Below are 15026 nucleotides of genomic sequence, written 5' to 3' on the forward strand. Positions count from 1 at the left end.
TGAAAAAGTAGACCACAACAAAAGTGAGGGACATTTTCGGCAAAGGCAATACCATGAAAAGACGTCAAATTACATCATGAGATGATTTTTTCCAGGATGTTCTGTGTCTTGTCAAACAGAGCACTACATGACGGACAGACACATGATACAACATCAACAACCGACAATACCAACAACACAAAGCATACTTTCAACAACAACGGTTATGGCAACAACATTCAACAAAGCATGTCGTACATTGAATGAGCTACGATGACCGAAAGCAGGCAAAGACAACGACGTAACGCTGATATACGAACTGGTGGAACAGCGAGGTTCCAAAGATACGGAAGGATCAATGTTGGCTATCTTCATCACGACTTTAGCAGGTAACACCCGTTGTTTCGGGTTGCTGACATTAGGTGATATATTGGAAGTATACTGCAGAATCGTTGACTGGTATTGCAAAGACTCAACAGTCTGAAGATTTTGAAAGCCAGTGCTGTCAGGAAAATATGCCTGGGGTTCCGTATGAAAAATGACACTTTTTCCATCATTTAAGGAATCGTTAGAATTAGATGATTTTGCGTAAAGATGCTGAGGAAATTCCTCAAGGGAGTCAAAATCTATGAGACTTCCATGAGCAATGCGAGATGCAGCAGCAAACCCCTCAAGTGAATCAGATGATGAACGCTGAAGAATAAATTCAGCTTCAGCTGGATTAGAATCTATAGAGTCCGGAGTAATAGAAAGTCGTTCTGCTTCCACTTCTATCTCCCTTATTACTGAAGCACAGCTGTAATCCAGAGAATCGGATGAAAGAGCAGAACTGATATCATTTTCGCCCGCTTCGTTTAAGCTGTCTTGATATCCTGTTAAGCTGTCAGGAGGAATTTCAAAAGATGCAGTTTCGACATATATAAGGTCTTTATCAAGGGAATCGGGAATTATGGTTGCTTCATCTTTTGCCTCTGCAAAGACACTTTTCTTATCAAGAGAATCATTTGTGAAACTAGCCATCTCTGATGTTCTTTTCCGTATAGGAATTCCCGATGATAACTGATATCGGCTCGGTTTAACGAGATTTGAGGTGCTCGAGGTCTCTGGAGATGATCTAAGGAGCCCCGAGCCATCCTCTAAAAAAGGATTTTCACTTGATAGTCTGTTACCATTTGGAGAGTGTTCAGCACTGCTGCTATGTGACCTATGATGTTGATGATTGCCTTTTGACAGCTTTGGTATTCCCGAGGATCTCTCAGGTGTTAAAGCATCTGCTGTTTCTCCAATAGACGTTTCAGTTCTAGATCGCTCTCGTTTTTCTTTTTCTTCCGCAGGGGATGTTTTGTAAGTGAAAACTCCTTCCTTTAGTGCAATGTATTTATCACTTTTCGGAGGAGGATTAGTGAAGACTTCCAATCTAAAGATGCTCTCCTGAACTGGTGAGGTTGTACCACTCTTTTGTGATTTCATTGATTTCAAAGATCCTCCAGAAGAAGAACGAGAGAAAGTTGAAGATGAAGAATTGGGACTTCCGGCAGCACCTTGGGCTTTTCCTTTTGAATGTTTTCTTGGAGGAATTTTAACTTTAACTTTCGACGTATGTTCACTTAATCGTCTCACTGGTAATTTTGATGAGGATGATGCTTTGATCTGTTTTGACTGTATGGTCTGCCCATGAGTTGTCAAGCTCCTGCTTAAGGATTTCTGCTTACCTCGCGTTGGCAAACTCTTCGAATATGTGGTTTCCATTGACTTTGATTTTGTTTCACCCTTCACTAATCGACTCCTCTTCTTTATGATAGAATCGACTTTTGACACTGGGATTTTGCTAGTCTTAGTCACACTGTGAATCGCTGGTCCATCGCGAACGCTTTCTTTCATAGGTGCACTAGTGCTTTCTAACGGTGCATCATCGATGATTGCTTTAGCATTTTCATTCAGTTCATGAGCCTTCCCTTGATCCTCACATGATAGAATAGTCTCTAAAAATGCAAGGTTTGACGCATCCAGATTCTCCGTCTCAACACACTCTGAACTTTCAGGATCATCTGAAAAGATTGGTTCACTTTTCGTGGCTTCAATAAAATCTTTTCCTGACTCAGTAGAGCTTAACTCATCCTTTCGTTGTCTGAAATATGCTTCCTGTGTTGCTTGTTCGTAAGCCATGGACATGTAGGACAACTCTTCAAACCTTGCAGCTTGTGCACGAGCAGTGTTGCTGTCCATCACTTCCATATAGCACTCCGATTTCTCGACATGACTTGTAGTTTCGCTTGTTGTGCGACTACTTTCTATTGTTTCAACAAACTTGAAAAATTTGTCGGAAAATGATCCCTCAGTTTGGTGAGATGTAGTGACAGCAGCAGAGCTTTCAGTTTCTTCTGCCTGCATAACGTCACTACCAGCATTAAATTCTACCTCAAAAGACAACGTTTTTGCTGTATTGGATGCATTTTTGCTCCATTCGTGATAATTCGCTTTTGGTATGAAAGCAACCTCAGCATCACCGACTTTGGCAGACGGAGAGACAAAAGACATATAACCCTCTAGAGGAGATTTGGGCAATTCAGTTTCCAATACAATATGAGAATCAGAAACCGGACTAGCTATTTCATCCTGGTTGTTGGATTTAACAGTTTTCGCATCAGTGCTTGTAGATTCGGTTTCACCACTTATTTGACTCAAATGAATCTGTTCATTAACTTGACACCCATCTAATATTTTGCCTTCATCCTGAATTGAGCTAAGTCGTGTTGAAGCATAAAAATCCTCCGAGGTAAAGACTTCTGATGTGGAGAACTGAAAACTGGTAGCTGCCGAGTCCACTGACAGGGGCACGTCTTGCCGAGGAGGAAATCGATGGAAGGAGAACTCATCTCCTGCTGACGTGTCGCCTACCGAATCACCAGTCCAGGGAGTGTGAAGGCTTTCATAACTTTCCTGAGTTAGAATTTGTCCACTGACACATGCTTGTTCTGACTCTGCTTTCCCATTTTCCTTCGGCTTCGGCTGGAAACCGGGGCTAAAAGAACATGGGAGTTTAAGTTCTTCATCGGATTCATGTAAATGTGGAGGAATAGGTGAATTTGGTCGCTGGATGCTTTCTTCCACATCTAGATTGTTATCAGTGAACCTTGCTAGTTTTTGAGTATTGGAGTTATTGAAGGAACTTAACTCGCCATGGTTTAAAATGACTTCTGAGTCCGACAGAACATCTGGGTCAACTCGCTTTTGACATCTAACGACATATTCCATTACAGACATTGACTGAGTTGTTGTTTGTTGTTCAGACACTGCTAATCCATTCCGGCTAGACAAAAATACATCCCTTGCGTTGCTTTCGGAAATAGGTGGATTATTTTGTGTTCCAGTGTCTTCCAATGGAGTAGCAAATGAATCTTCATGAAAAGTCATTACTCGCTCTTCAGCAAAAGATGAAAGAAAGTCATTGGAGGATGCTGGGCAAGATGACTGCAGGTTGGAAGACTTTTGATCAAAGTGGATAAGCACATTTTTCTGCACTGTGTCCAAAAAATCATCTTTTGTAGGTGTATTATCGACTACAAGTGATCCAGTTGAATCAGCGCAGAAGCCGCTAGTTGTATGAGCATTAGAAGCATAGCTAACTTTTACATTAGTGTCACTGCTGACCAATGGTTCTGTTGAATCAGAAACCACGATTCTCCCAATACCAAGCAAATACGGAGAACAAAAATTTTCATGATCTTCATCTGAATCCCTCTCGCTGTCCTCAGATAAATATTCCTCGTTCGAAGAATCACCTGGTATCATTGGGGATTTAACTGATATGGACTCTTTGAAATTACCTTCTTTGACCTTATCAACTTGTGGGATGGTTTGCTCCTCCACCTCATTATGTGATGCACTGATATCTGATGTGGATGTGTTGCAGGTAGTAGTTTCGTATAGAGCAAATGACTTAGAATACATTGCAGTTATCTCATCTTGCGTGTTCATTAAATTTTCTCCACCAGATGCCTGGTCTACTGATGCATCATCCACTGGACATGGTTCGTGTGGGAGATCTTCTCCTTGTATAACTGAACATTCAGTCACATTGGTGTGCTGATCACCACTTACATCACTTACATGTGTTTCCCAATGATGGTATTCTTGGTTAACATCCAAGGATGACCCACTTTGCTTTTCCTCAAATAGATCATCAGCTTGGGCAGGAACTTCAGGTGAATCGGTTAAGTCACCTTGTATTTCGCTTGCAGCACTCTCTTTAATGCTCGCCAGTGTCTCTTCTTGCAGTCTATCGGTGGAAGAGCTGTGTGAAGCTGCAACAGCATTCTGCCAAACCTGTGACAAAGAATCACTTTCATTTTCATTCCTTGCAAATTCATCTCGGGTAGGAGTTTCTTCTAAGTGCGGGGTTGTTTCTGCCTCATATGCGACATCAGAGATGCAGAGCGAATTATTACTAGCCGGTGAAACGACCATAATATTATCCGAGCTTTGCCTGAAAGCAATAATAGAAGACTTATCTTCAACGCAGTCTACTTCGTGCTCTTGTTCTTGGAAGGTGGTGAAATATTGACCATGAAGATAATCAACTTCCTGTGCCGAACCCATAGCATCAGCTAATTCTTGGGCTAGGGTGCCTTGTGCAATTCCAACATCCATTTCTAATTCTCCTGCTCTAACATCAATGGGGCTCATCAATTCATCATCCTCTTCGTCATCTTCATCACTTTCAGTAGCATAAAGCAAGTTAAGCTCTTTTTGGTCAATGAATGAATAATGACTGTGCAAATTTTCCTGACTCTCACTTTCTGAGACATCAACAGTACTATCATTTTTATCTTCTTCTTCTTGCAGTAACTGCAGCGGATGTGACATGTAAGATGCTTGAAAAGCTTTTTGCTTCTGATCAGTCGAAAGAGTCAAAACCTTTTCTTCCATTTTGGAAGACATCTGCTTATCTCTCCGCTTGTCGTTTTCAGCACCATCTAATTCTATAGTTGATTCCAGATCAGTGAAAAAAGCTGGAGATTGGTGGCAATCTTCATCGTCTTTTTGGATAAATCTTGAAGGTGCAATTGTTTGAGGATTTTCGTATCTTTGTAAGTTGGGATAGTTTTCATCACATTCAGCGGTAACGTGTTCTACACCATGCAACTCATAAGGCTGATCAGTTACAGTTACACAGCTTTCTTTTTGTGCTGCGATTGTTTTGAACGCGGTATCTTTTTTAGCAGGTTGCTTTGTATAATCCTCATTTAGCCAGTCTGACAGACTATGGCAAGCACTTCTTTCTGGCAACGGCTCAGTATCAATATTTAAATTTTTTTCCATTGTAGCGCTTATCAGTTCAGACTTTTTCTCAGGCGTGAAGGGGGCTTTATCATTTTTGGGAGAATCAGAAACTCCATCCGTGGTGGTTGTGGTGGTAACATTGCCAATCGTTGACCACCCTTGCCCAAACAATGCTGCTTCACTAGTAGTTGTGGTTTGAACGATGCATTCTTCGACATTTGCTTCTATAGTCTTAAAGATGCTATCAGGACGAGATGGAGATACATCTTCAACATTTTCAGACACTGGTTTCAATTTGTTAGCTTTTAAATCTGAATCTTTAAAGATGTCTGATTGATCGATTGGGCTCGCTTCAGCGGATAGAGCCGAGTGTAACGCCGCTGCAGAAATTTGTGAACTCATGCTGTGAATGGTTTCTTCCAGTTTAACGTCATCTCTGATACCCTGCTTTTCATTATCTCTGATAACAGTGGCATCTAAAGAACCCATAATCCCTTTTGAGAGGTCATGATCTGTTTCTCCAAGGTTATCCTTTTTTTCAGCTTCTTGTGGGGCATCACTTACAGTGGCCCTGACACTAGCAGACTGCACAACTTCATTGACAATCTGTGTAGCTTTCTGCACAGAAACTTTGTCTTCATTCTCTTTATCTAGGCCCTTAGAAACATTTTCAATGACGTCCAAGGATGAATATGCAAAGTCATCATCAAGAGAAACTGAATTTTTTCCCATTTTACTCAATCCGTCTTGATCATTTCTCGGTTTGTACGTAACCTCCTCTTTGGTCTGGTAAGGGATAATCCCTCCCAAGGTTGGTTCAATGTCAGGAGCATCAGAGGAGTGTACGGAACAGGTGCTTGAAGTGCATGATAATAGAGAGAGTCGTCTATCCGTGTCTTGTGTTACAGAATCAAAACTCAAACGATTTCTTTCCAACATTGTGATGCCTTCACCGACAATCCTTCTGTTTTTCTCACCATCAGTGGCGTCAGACGTCACAGTCACACCTGAGGTAGTTCGTATTTGACCGATTTGAACTTCAGCAACATCGTTCACATCATCGGTCGTCGACACAAAATCATGTTTATTCGGTTTACTCGCATCTGGAGGAATACTAGAATGGTCTTCAAGTTTAAAAGATTTGTCTGTGACTTCAGAATCAGTTTCAAACTGTGTCACTTGCTCTTCAGGCGATGTTTCCTGTTTATTCTCAGCATCTGACAGAACTTCATCAATGTTATCTAGTCTATGAATTTCACTTTCCTCATCAGAGCTTCTGCCAACAGTGATGTCACTTTCTTGGGAGATCCACGTTTGAGTGATGTTTGCAAGCTGTTTTCGAGGTTTAACCAGCTTTGGGGATGACATTGTCACCATCTGATAAGAATCAGGGACTGCAAATGTGTTTTCGCTCGTATCAAAATCGGTGGGTTCACTCTCAGATTTCTCATACTCCTGAACTTCATGTTTACTTATAGCACCATTTTCCTGTACTAGACCCAAGGTCGTGGAAGCACTGTCCTCTTCAACAAACTTCTTATCAACCACTTTAGAATTTGGCAGCGAGTCGATTGTATGCCGCCACTCATCACTACATGATGATGGGGAAACCAATGAAATTTGTTCAGCTTTTGGTGGGGTGTCCGGTGTGTGAGCTACTGTATTTGAACAATTTGCTTCGCTTAAGATTTGGACAGAGTCTTTCGGTTGTTGATTTGACTCGGTTTCATTAGGTATAACATGAGGTTTCTGATAGCATTCATCAAAAGTTAACTGGTCACCAAGCAAAATTATGCTATCAGATTGTTCTTCCCCACCATCTACATCTACGACGACTGAACACAACGTTTCTACAATTTTTTCGTTTGTTTCTGCCTCGTATACTGTTTCATTAACTCGTTTTCCAGTTTGTTCGTTTATACACACCATGTTTGTTACATGCGGGTACATATAGTTAGCTTCATCAGACTTAACTGTTGCTTCTTTTGCTGCGGCATCATCTGGTAAAAACATTATGTCTTTAGTCTCATCAAGCGACTGTGGTGTCGTTGAAACTTGTATCCCGTTTTCACTCCCCATAATATCGGATTTTGGATACTCATCTCTTGTAGTGATGACCATAGAAGTTGCACAAGTTGCAGTTGGTTCAGAGAGCTCACTAATGTCACTCAAAGCTCTCGGTCTGCTATCTACAACATCCAGGGCACTAACACTGTCATATTCTTCACTCATTTTCGTTTCATTGCTTATCGGATTATCGAAGAAGTTTCGCACATCAATCTGTGATGCAGAGATGGACACATGAAAATTAACGGATGATCTCTCCTCCTTGTCTTCTTCAAGAATCTCATCTTCCTCAGATCCATCTTCAGATAATGCATCCTTTTCTTCACACAACACTTTACCTTGCACAGAACGGGAATTAGGGTTTTCAAACAGTTTTCCTTTTTTATCAACATACTCCAGTTTCTCTGTGACATCATTCTCTTTAAGGATGGGTGAGGTAATAACTTGATCCAATATATCATCAATGTGTGTGACATCATAGTTATTGTCACTGTAACGCTCTGCAGAATCTTCCTCTGCACATGTTGGGCTTTTCACCACAACTGTAGGTATCAAACTGGCTCCGCTACCATTTGCAGAAAAGTCCATACAGAAACGTTGTTCAAGAGTTTCAAAATCATGGAGTTCTTGTGTTTCCAGGACATCTGTGTAACTGGGAACATCCGTCTTCACTGAGACAATAGACTGACTGGGCTCATTTGTTTCTTCTGTCAGTGCAATTGTTTTAATTTCGTTTTCTGAATCAGAGACAATATTTTCTTTTACCGGCTTCTCTGTCTCTGTCTTATTGATCTTCATATTTTCAGTCCAGGAAAAACTTTCTGCTTCCACAGGGGAATCACTGCATGGTGTCTTTGAAAGTTCTGACCTTTTCTCACTTTCCAAAGTATCAGATTCAGAGGTCTCGTCTTGAGTGGTGGAGACCGTGGATGTTGCACTAGTTCTAGTTAGTTCAGAGAGCTCACTAATATCACTCAACGCTCTTGACCTGCCATCTATGACATCCAGGGCACTGGAACTGTCACATTCTGCATTCATTTTCGTTTTATCGCTTGTTGGATCATTGAAGAAATCTCCCAGATCAGTATGTGATGCAGAAATGGCCACATGTGTGTTGATGAATGATTTCTCTTCCTGAACTTCTTCAGAAAATGTACTTTCTTCAGCACCTATTTTAAATAATGCATCTTTTTCCTCACCCAACACTTCACCTTGCAAAGAAGGCGAGCTCAGCTTTTCTTGCAATTTTTCTTCTTCAAGTGCCAATTCTTCATCAACAGACTTCAGGTTCTCTGTGACATCATTTTCTTCAAAGATGGGTGAAGTAATGACTTGTGCAAATACATCAGCAACGGGTAGATCATCGCTATAACATTTTGTAGAATCTTCTTCCGCCAAAGAAGGGCTTTTGACAACAACTGTAGGTATCAAACTGGCCTCAGTAGCTTTCGCAGAATAGCCTATACAGAAACGTTGTTCAAGCGCTTCAAAATCATCAACTTCATGTGTTTCCAAGACATTTGTGTTACTAGTTGCATCTGTTTTTACTGAAACAATATTCGTGACCATGACATTTGTTCCTTTTGTCAGAGCCTTTGTTTTAGTTTCATTTTTTGAATCACAAACGATCTCTTCTTTTACCGGTGTTTCTGTTTTATTGATGTCCTTAGTTTCAGTGAGTCCCAGAGATATTTCTGCTTCAATACCAATATCACTGCTTGGTGTTGTTGAGAGTTCTGATCCAATTTCATCTTTCAGAATATCAGATTTTGGGGACTCGTCTAGGGTAGTAAAGACTATAGACCTTGCACAAGTTGTAGTTGGTTCAGAGAGCTCACTAATGTCACTCAAGAATCTTGGTCTGCTATTCGTATGATCCATGGCACTGAAACTGTCATGTTCTTCACTCATTTTCGTTTCATCGCTTACCAGATCATCGAAAAAATCTTGCTCATCAGTCTGTGATGCAGAGATGGACACATGATAATTAACGGATGATCTCTCCTCCTTATATTCTTCAAGAATATCATCTTCCTCCGCTCCAACTTCAAGTAATGCATCTTTTTCTTTACATAACACTTCGTCTCGGTTTTTCTGCAGTTTTCCCTCTTCAGGCACCAATTCTTTGTCAGAATACTCCAGTTTGTCAGTGACATCATTCTCTTCAAAGACAAATGAGTTACTAACTTGTTTCAATACACCATCACCGTGTGTGGTATCATATTTGTTGTCGCTGTAACTTTCTGTAGAACCTTCCTCTGCAAAAGTAGGGCTTTTCACTACAACTGTAGATATCAAACTGACCCCAGTAGCATTTGCAGAAGAGTTTATACAGATTCTTTGTTCAAGAGTTTCAAAATCATTGAGTTCTTGTCTTTTTATGACATCTGTGTAGCTGGGTGCATCTGTCTTTACTGAAGCAATAGCCATGACTGGGCTGTCATTCGTTTCTTCAGTAGGTTCATTTGCTTTAGAGTCATTTTCAGAATCATAAAAAATCTCATCTTTTACCGATGTTTGTGTTTCTGTTTTGTTAATGTTTATTTTATTTTCAGTAAATGAAGAACATTCTGCTTCAAGAAGAGAATCCCTGCTTGGTATCATTGAGAGTTTTGACCCTTTTTCACTCCCCAAAACATCGGATTTTGGGGACTCGTCTAGTCTAGTGACAACCATAGAAGTTGCACAAGTTGCAGTTGGTTGAGAGAGCTCAGTAATGTCACTCAAGACTTTTGGTCTGCTATCTGCAACATCCAGGACACTGAGACGATCATGTTTTTCAGTCATTTCCGTGTCATCACTTATTGGATCAGCAAAAATTTTCCGCACATCAAACTGTGATGCAGAGAGGACCACACAGGAGTTAATGGATGATTCCTCTTCTTCATCTTTTTTAAAAATGTCATGTTTGTCAACTTCAATTTCAATTACTGCTTCATTCTCTTCATTCAACACTTCACCTTGCGCAGAAGGCAAATCCTGATTTTCATGCAGTGTTCTATCCTCAGATTCCAATCCTTTGTCAACATCTTCATGTTTATATACGACCTTGTTTTCTTCTGGAATGGTTGAGGTAATAGTTTGTTCCAATACATCATCAGCATGTGTAACATGACTGTTATCATCTCTGCAATGCTCTGGAAAATCTTTTTCCACATGAGTAGGGCTTTTCACAACAACTGTAGGTAACAAACTGGCCTCAGTACCATTTGCAGAATAGTCCATACAGAAACGCTGTTCAAGCCTTTCAAAATCATGGAGTTGCTGGGGTTCTATGCCATCTGAGTAACTAGGTGCATTGGTTTTTACTGAAACAACAGTGTTAACTGGGCAGTCATATGTTTCTTTTGTCAGAGTAGTTGCTTCAGTTATCTTTTCAGAATCACTAACAATTTCTGTTGTTACTGATCTCAGTGTTTCTGTTTTATTAACGTCCATTTTATTTTCAGTAATTAAAGAACTTTCTGCGTCGATAGGAGAATCACTGTTTGTCATCCGAAGGTGTTTTGACCTTGTCTCGGTTTGCAAATTGTTGGATTTCACAGACTCATCTTGTATATTGAAGTCAGTGAAAGCTGCACAAGTGGTAGTTGGTTTAGAGAGCTCACTGACGCCACTCAAATTTCTCGGTCTGCTATCCATAAGATCTGTTGAGCTGAGACTGTCACGTTCATCATTTATTTTCGTTTGGTTGCTTATCGGATCATTAAAAACATCTTGCAATTCCGTCTCTGATACAGAAATGGCCACATGGGTGTTGATAGATGATATATTCTCTTCATGTTTTTCAGAATTTTTACTTTCTTCTTGTCCCAATACATTATTGATAGGTAGAACATCGCATTTATTGTCACTGTTACCCTCTGTAGACTCTTTTTTTAAAAACGCACAGCTTTTGACAACAGTGTCTTTTGCTGAAGTGTCCATGCAGAAACGTTGTTCAAACGTTTCAAAATCGTCGAGTTCTTGTGATTCTACGACATCTGTGTAACTGGTTACATTGGTCTTCACCAAAACAACAGTTGTGCCTGGGCTGCAATTTATTTCCTCTGTCAGTGCATTCGTTTTAGTTTCATTTTCTGAATCACAAACAAGCTCTGTTTTCACCGGTTTCTCGCTTTCATTCTTATCAACATTCATATTTCCAGCAAGCGAAAAACTTTCGGCTTTAACAGAATCTCTAATAGATTCCATAGTAGGACGATCGACATAAAAGCTGTCTCCGACCAAGGCTTTACCAACATGACTTGCGTAGATTAGTTTTTCAGCTTTGATGTCATCTGACATGACTTCATCCAGCTCTTGCGGGCTAATACAATCTGTAATTGGTGAATCCATTTCCAAGAGTTCTGTGGAAGAAGTAACATAAGATTTAGAAATTTCATCATCACCAAGCGAAGCAGCTTTACTTAAATTGCTATCTTTTTCTTCCATATATTTGGATGGTGACGAACTTATTTCATGGTGACTAACAGACATATCTTGATTCTGCAAGTTAACAACAGCAACAGAAGTAACAGTTGTTTCACTTGATGTAAGTAACAGCAGTTTACCTTCGTCTAAATTTGAGGCAATGTAAGTCTGCTCATGTGTACATTCTAAATCACAGTTTGAGTTTTTGTGAGACATATCTTCAGTGTCTTCTTTGTTTGTAATGGGAGAAGCTTGCATATTTTCACTTTTCACATAAAATAACTGGTTCTGAACATCTAAGGGCGTTGCTTCCTCTCTCAACAACAAGTCACTTTCTAAAGTTTTGGAAAACTTTTCGACTTCCTCAACAGATTCTACAATAGTGAGGGTTTCTTGCGGAATCGATGGCCCAACAAGTGATGGTTTATCCTCTTGAGCAGTGATCCCTTCTTCATCGGCTTTCACATCAAAATCTTGGTTTGTCAAGAGAGTTCCTTCTTTTTTAACATCTACGAAGTTTGCATCATGCACTTCAAACTGCAACATGTCACCAGTTTTGCAGATATTATTACCTTTCAAGTTCATAGTTTGGCTTAAGGAACGTTCACTGTTTTCATCTGAATGGGACTCTGTAAGACTCACCTTATTTGCAAAATCAATTTCCTCATTGGTTAAGCCTTGCCTATTTGCACAGTCTGGTACCTTTTTTACTGATAATGTTTCTTCTCTACCAGTATGCTCTGTTTCCTTCACAAGGGGCCCAGCATTCGCTTCCTGTTTTGTCTCGATACTGCTCTCATCAAGGAGATGATGTAGCGGGAAATATTGCGAGATGCTTGATTCATCTTTGTATAAATTTGAACCAGTTTTTAAAATTGCAGATTCATGTCCCTCATCTTTTGATCCTGCTGCCATCTGTGTAAGTGGAGCAGCTGTTGATGCAACAAAATCAGGCTTCCGTTTATCTTGCATTATTTGGACAGAATGGTTAGCTTCTTTTGGCTCTTCCACTGTCCGTTTCGTGGTTGTTGATTCTAAATTGGAACATTCATTAGCCAAGTTATTTCGCTTCATTTCAAGAATCTTTTCTTGCTCAGGCATGTCCTGCTGGCTAACGTTTCTCTTTTTCTTCGGTGAGAAACCGGTATGAGGTGCAACCGGAAGTTGACCGGAGGATGGACCTTGATTCCACTTCTTCAAGAGTTCACGAACGCTGTATGTCTCTTCTACGACCACTGGTGAAGGCTCCTTGGTTTCTACTTCTTGCTCCTCCTCATCACAAAGACTCTTTGATTCTATGTGAGTTTGTTGTTTCTCCTCCATCTGATGAGACGAATGTTTGCAACTGAACAGTTCAGAAATTGGCAATTTTCCTGGATCCCTTTTAGGACTGGAAGTAGCTCCAGAGGATTGAAATTTAACTTCTTGAGGTGGATTAACATCCGGACTTTGCGGAGAAGTGAGACGACGGAAATTTTCAACCTCATTGTGGAGTTCTGTCGTGGCCGCTTCATAAGCTTTAATCCTTTGTTTCAAAGATTGTGGCTTTTCCTGAGGTTGCTCTTCTGGAAAATCAGAGTCTTCAAGGTCAGAGCTTTGAGGGGAAAAAGAGGTAGAAGTGGTTTCGGACTCACTTTCATCGCTGTGGAAATCGTTATCAGGAGGAGAGAACAATCTGCCTTCCTTACCAATAGCATGGATGGCCTGTGTGCTGGCATCATCAATAACTGTAACGTTCTCATGAAATCGAACCGATTTCAGCTGATCTGTTGAAACACTTCGGGACCTACTGGAACAAGAGACAATTGGGGTTTCGAACGATGATTCAGAAATGACTCTACGCTTCATCTCTATAACCTCATCCACTTGCATTATATTTTCATTCTCTCTAAGTTTGCCATTTCTATCTTTTTTAGAAATTAAATCTAGATCATCAGCCAGCAGTTTTGCAAGCTCTGAATCTGCAGCAATTTCCTTTATTGCTTCGTCAACGTGATCTACAACCTTTGATTCAATAAGATCTTCTTTGCATGCTTTCTTTGTGTGCGCAATATTAGCATCTGCAGTTTGATCCAGAAGACACGAAGCGTCTAGATTGGATGATAGAAACTCAACCAAGTCCTGTTGGGAAGAATCTTCGATGCTAATGCCAGGATTAACATCAGAAGAATGGTAGGCTTGCTTTAGAATATCCTTTTCTTCGATAAAGGGAACTCCAGGTGAAGTAGGTGAAGTAGGTGTAAAATCAGCCAGAGTTTCGGATTTTACTGCTTCTACATTTATTTCAAACTCAGTTGATAACTCATCTCGATTGTGCATTGCCTGATCGATTTCCGCGGAGAGTGCTCCAAGATCTTTGGTGATTTGGGCAACGTCATCTTTTTTAGATCGGCTTTTTTCATGTACATCTTGTGTGGTCTGATTCCCGCTACGTGCGGAGACTCCAGATAATGTCATTTCTACGTTCCTTTCAAAGATATCTGAATAATGGTCTAATTCTTCAGCATTCTTAATTGAGTTGTTGGAGTGGATCTTTTGTGCTTTTCCTTCACTGACAGGATGGACATTGGCTAACCTTGATGAGCTATCTTTGGCATCATTTTCATCTTCAGCAGATACTTCCAGGATTTCTTTAACCTCTTCCAAGCGATCCTTTACTTCCTGGACAACCTTCTTGGTTTCTTTAACACCAACACTAGCATCGAAGAGAGGATCTTGGCTGTTTTGGGGAACTTTGTAGATTTGCTCCACATCTGGAAGTGGCTCAAGGATTCCCCGGACCTGCTGCAACTTTTCCAACACATCAACCATATCTCTGGCTATTTCCTCCGGAGAGCTCTCTGCTTTACCATGAAAGTGGACTGTTTGCAGCAAGGTAACAAAATCCAACAAGAGCAGCGTGAAAGAGAGAACTTGGTTTTAATTACAAGTTATGACCATAGACAATCAACAGCTTTGTATCATTGAAACCATTCTATAGCAAAATAGAACTTGTTTAAGTCAACAACAGGGAAACTTGTCCCTCACAATATATGACTTTTAAGACGATCCATTTTTGTTAAAGCATATATATATAAATATTAAAAAGTCTTGAAATCTTATAACTAAGGTGCCTATCGCTTGTTGAAACCAAAAAGGTTTTGGGACCAAACATTAGGTGTTAATAAACTTGAAGCTGCAAATCGTTACTTTTATGTAAAGGTGGAAGTTGAGTACATTAGACGTCAACTACGCTAGTATCAAGTCCTAATTGCTTCCATGCAACTGAAAGTGAATGGAAAAAT

At 40.3% G+C, this 15026-nt stretch overlaps 1 protein-coding gene across 11 annotated transcripts in view; it reads right to left on the reverse strand.

Annotated features, from left to right (window-relative positions):
* The window catches only part of LOC143448417 (uncharacterized), a 41634-nt gene that overhangs the window by 3365 nt on the left and 23243 nt on the right, over positions 1-15026 (reverse strand). The window contains exons 1-2 of one of the 11 annotated variants that reach the window (XM_076948155.1): positions 11883-15000; positions 300-11678 (exon numbers count right to left, since the gene is read on the reverse strand). The exons of 8 other annotated variants lie outside the window; for them this stretch is intronic. In XM_076948155.1, coding sequence (XP_076804270.1) covers positions 300-11678; positions 11883-14553 — 14050 coding nt within the window. In that variant the 5' untranslated portion in view covers positions 14554-15000. Of the gene's footprint in view, positions 1-299; positions 15003-15026 lie in introns of those variants that run through there. 2 more of the 11 variants (XM_076948154.1, XM_076948153.1) reach the window with 2 other exon arrangements.

The sequence above is a fragment of the Clavelina lepadiformis genome, chromosome 3, assembly GCF_947623445.1.
Source record: "Clavelina lepadiformis chromosome 3, kaClaLepa1.1, whole genome shotgun sequence".
Classification (NCBI taxonomy): Eukaryota; Metazoa; Chordata; class Ascidiacea; order Aplousobranchia; family Clavelinidae; genus Clavelina; species Clavelina lepadiformis.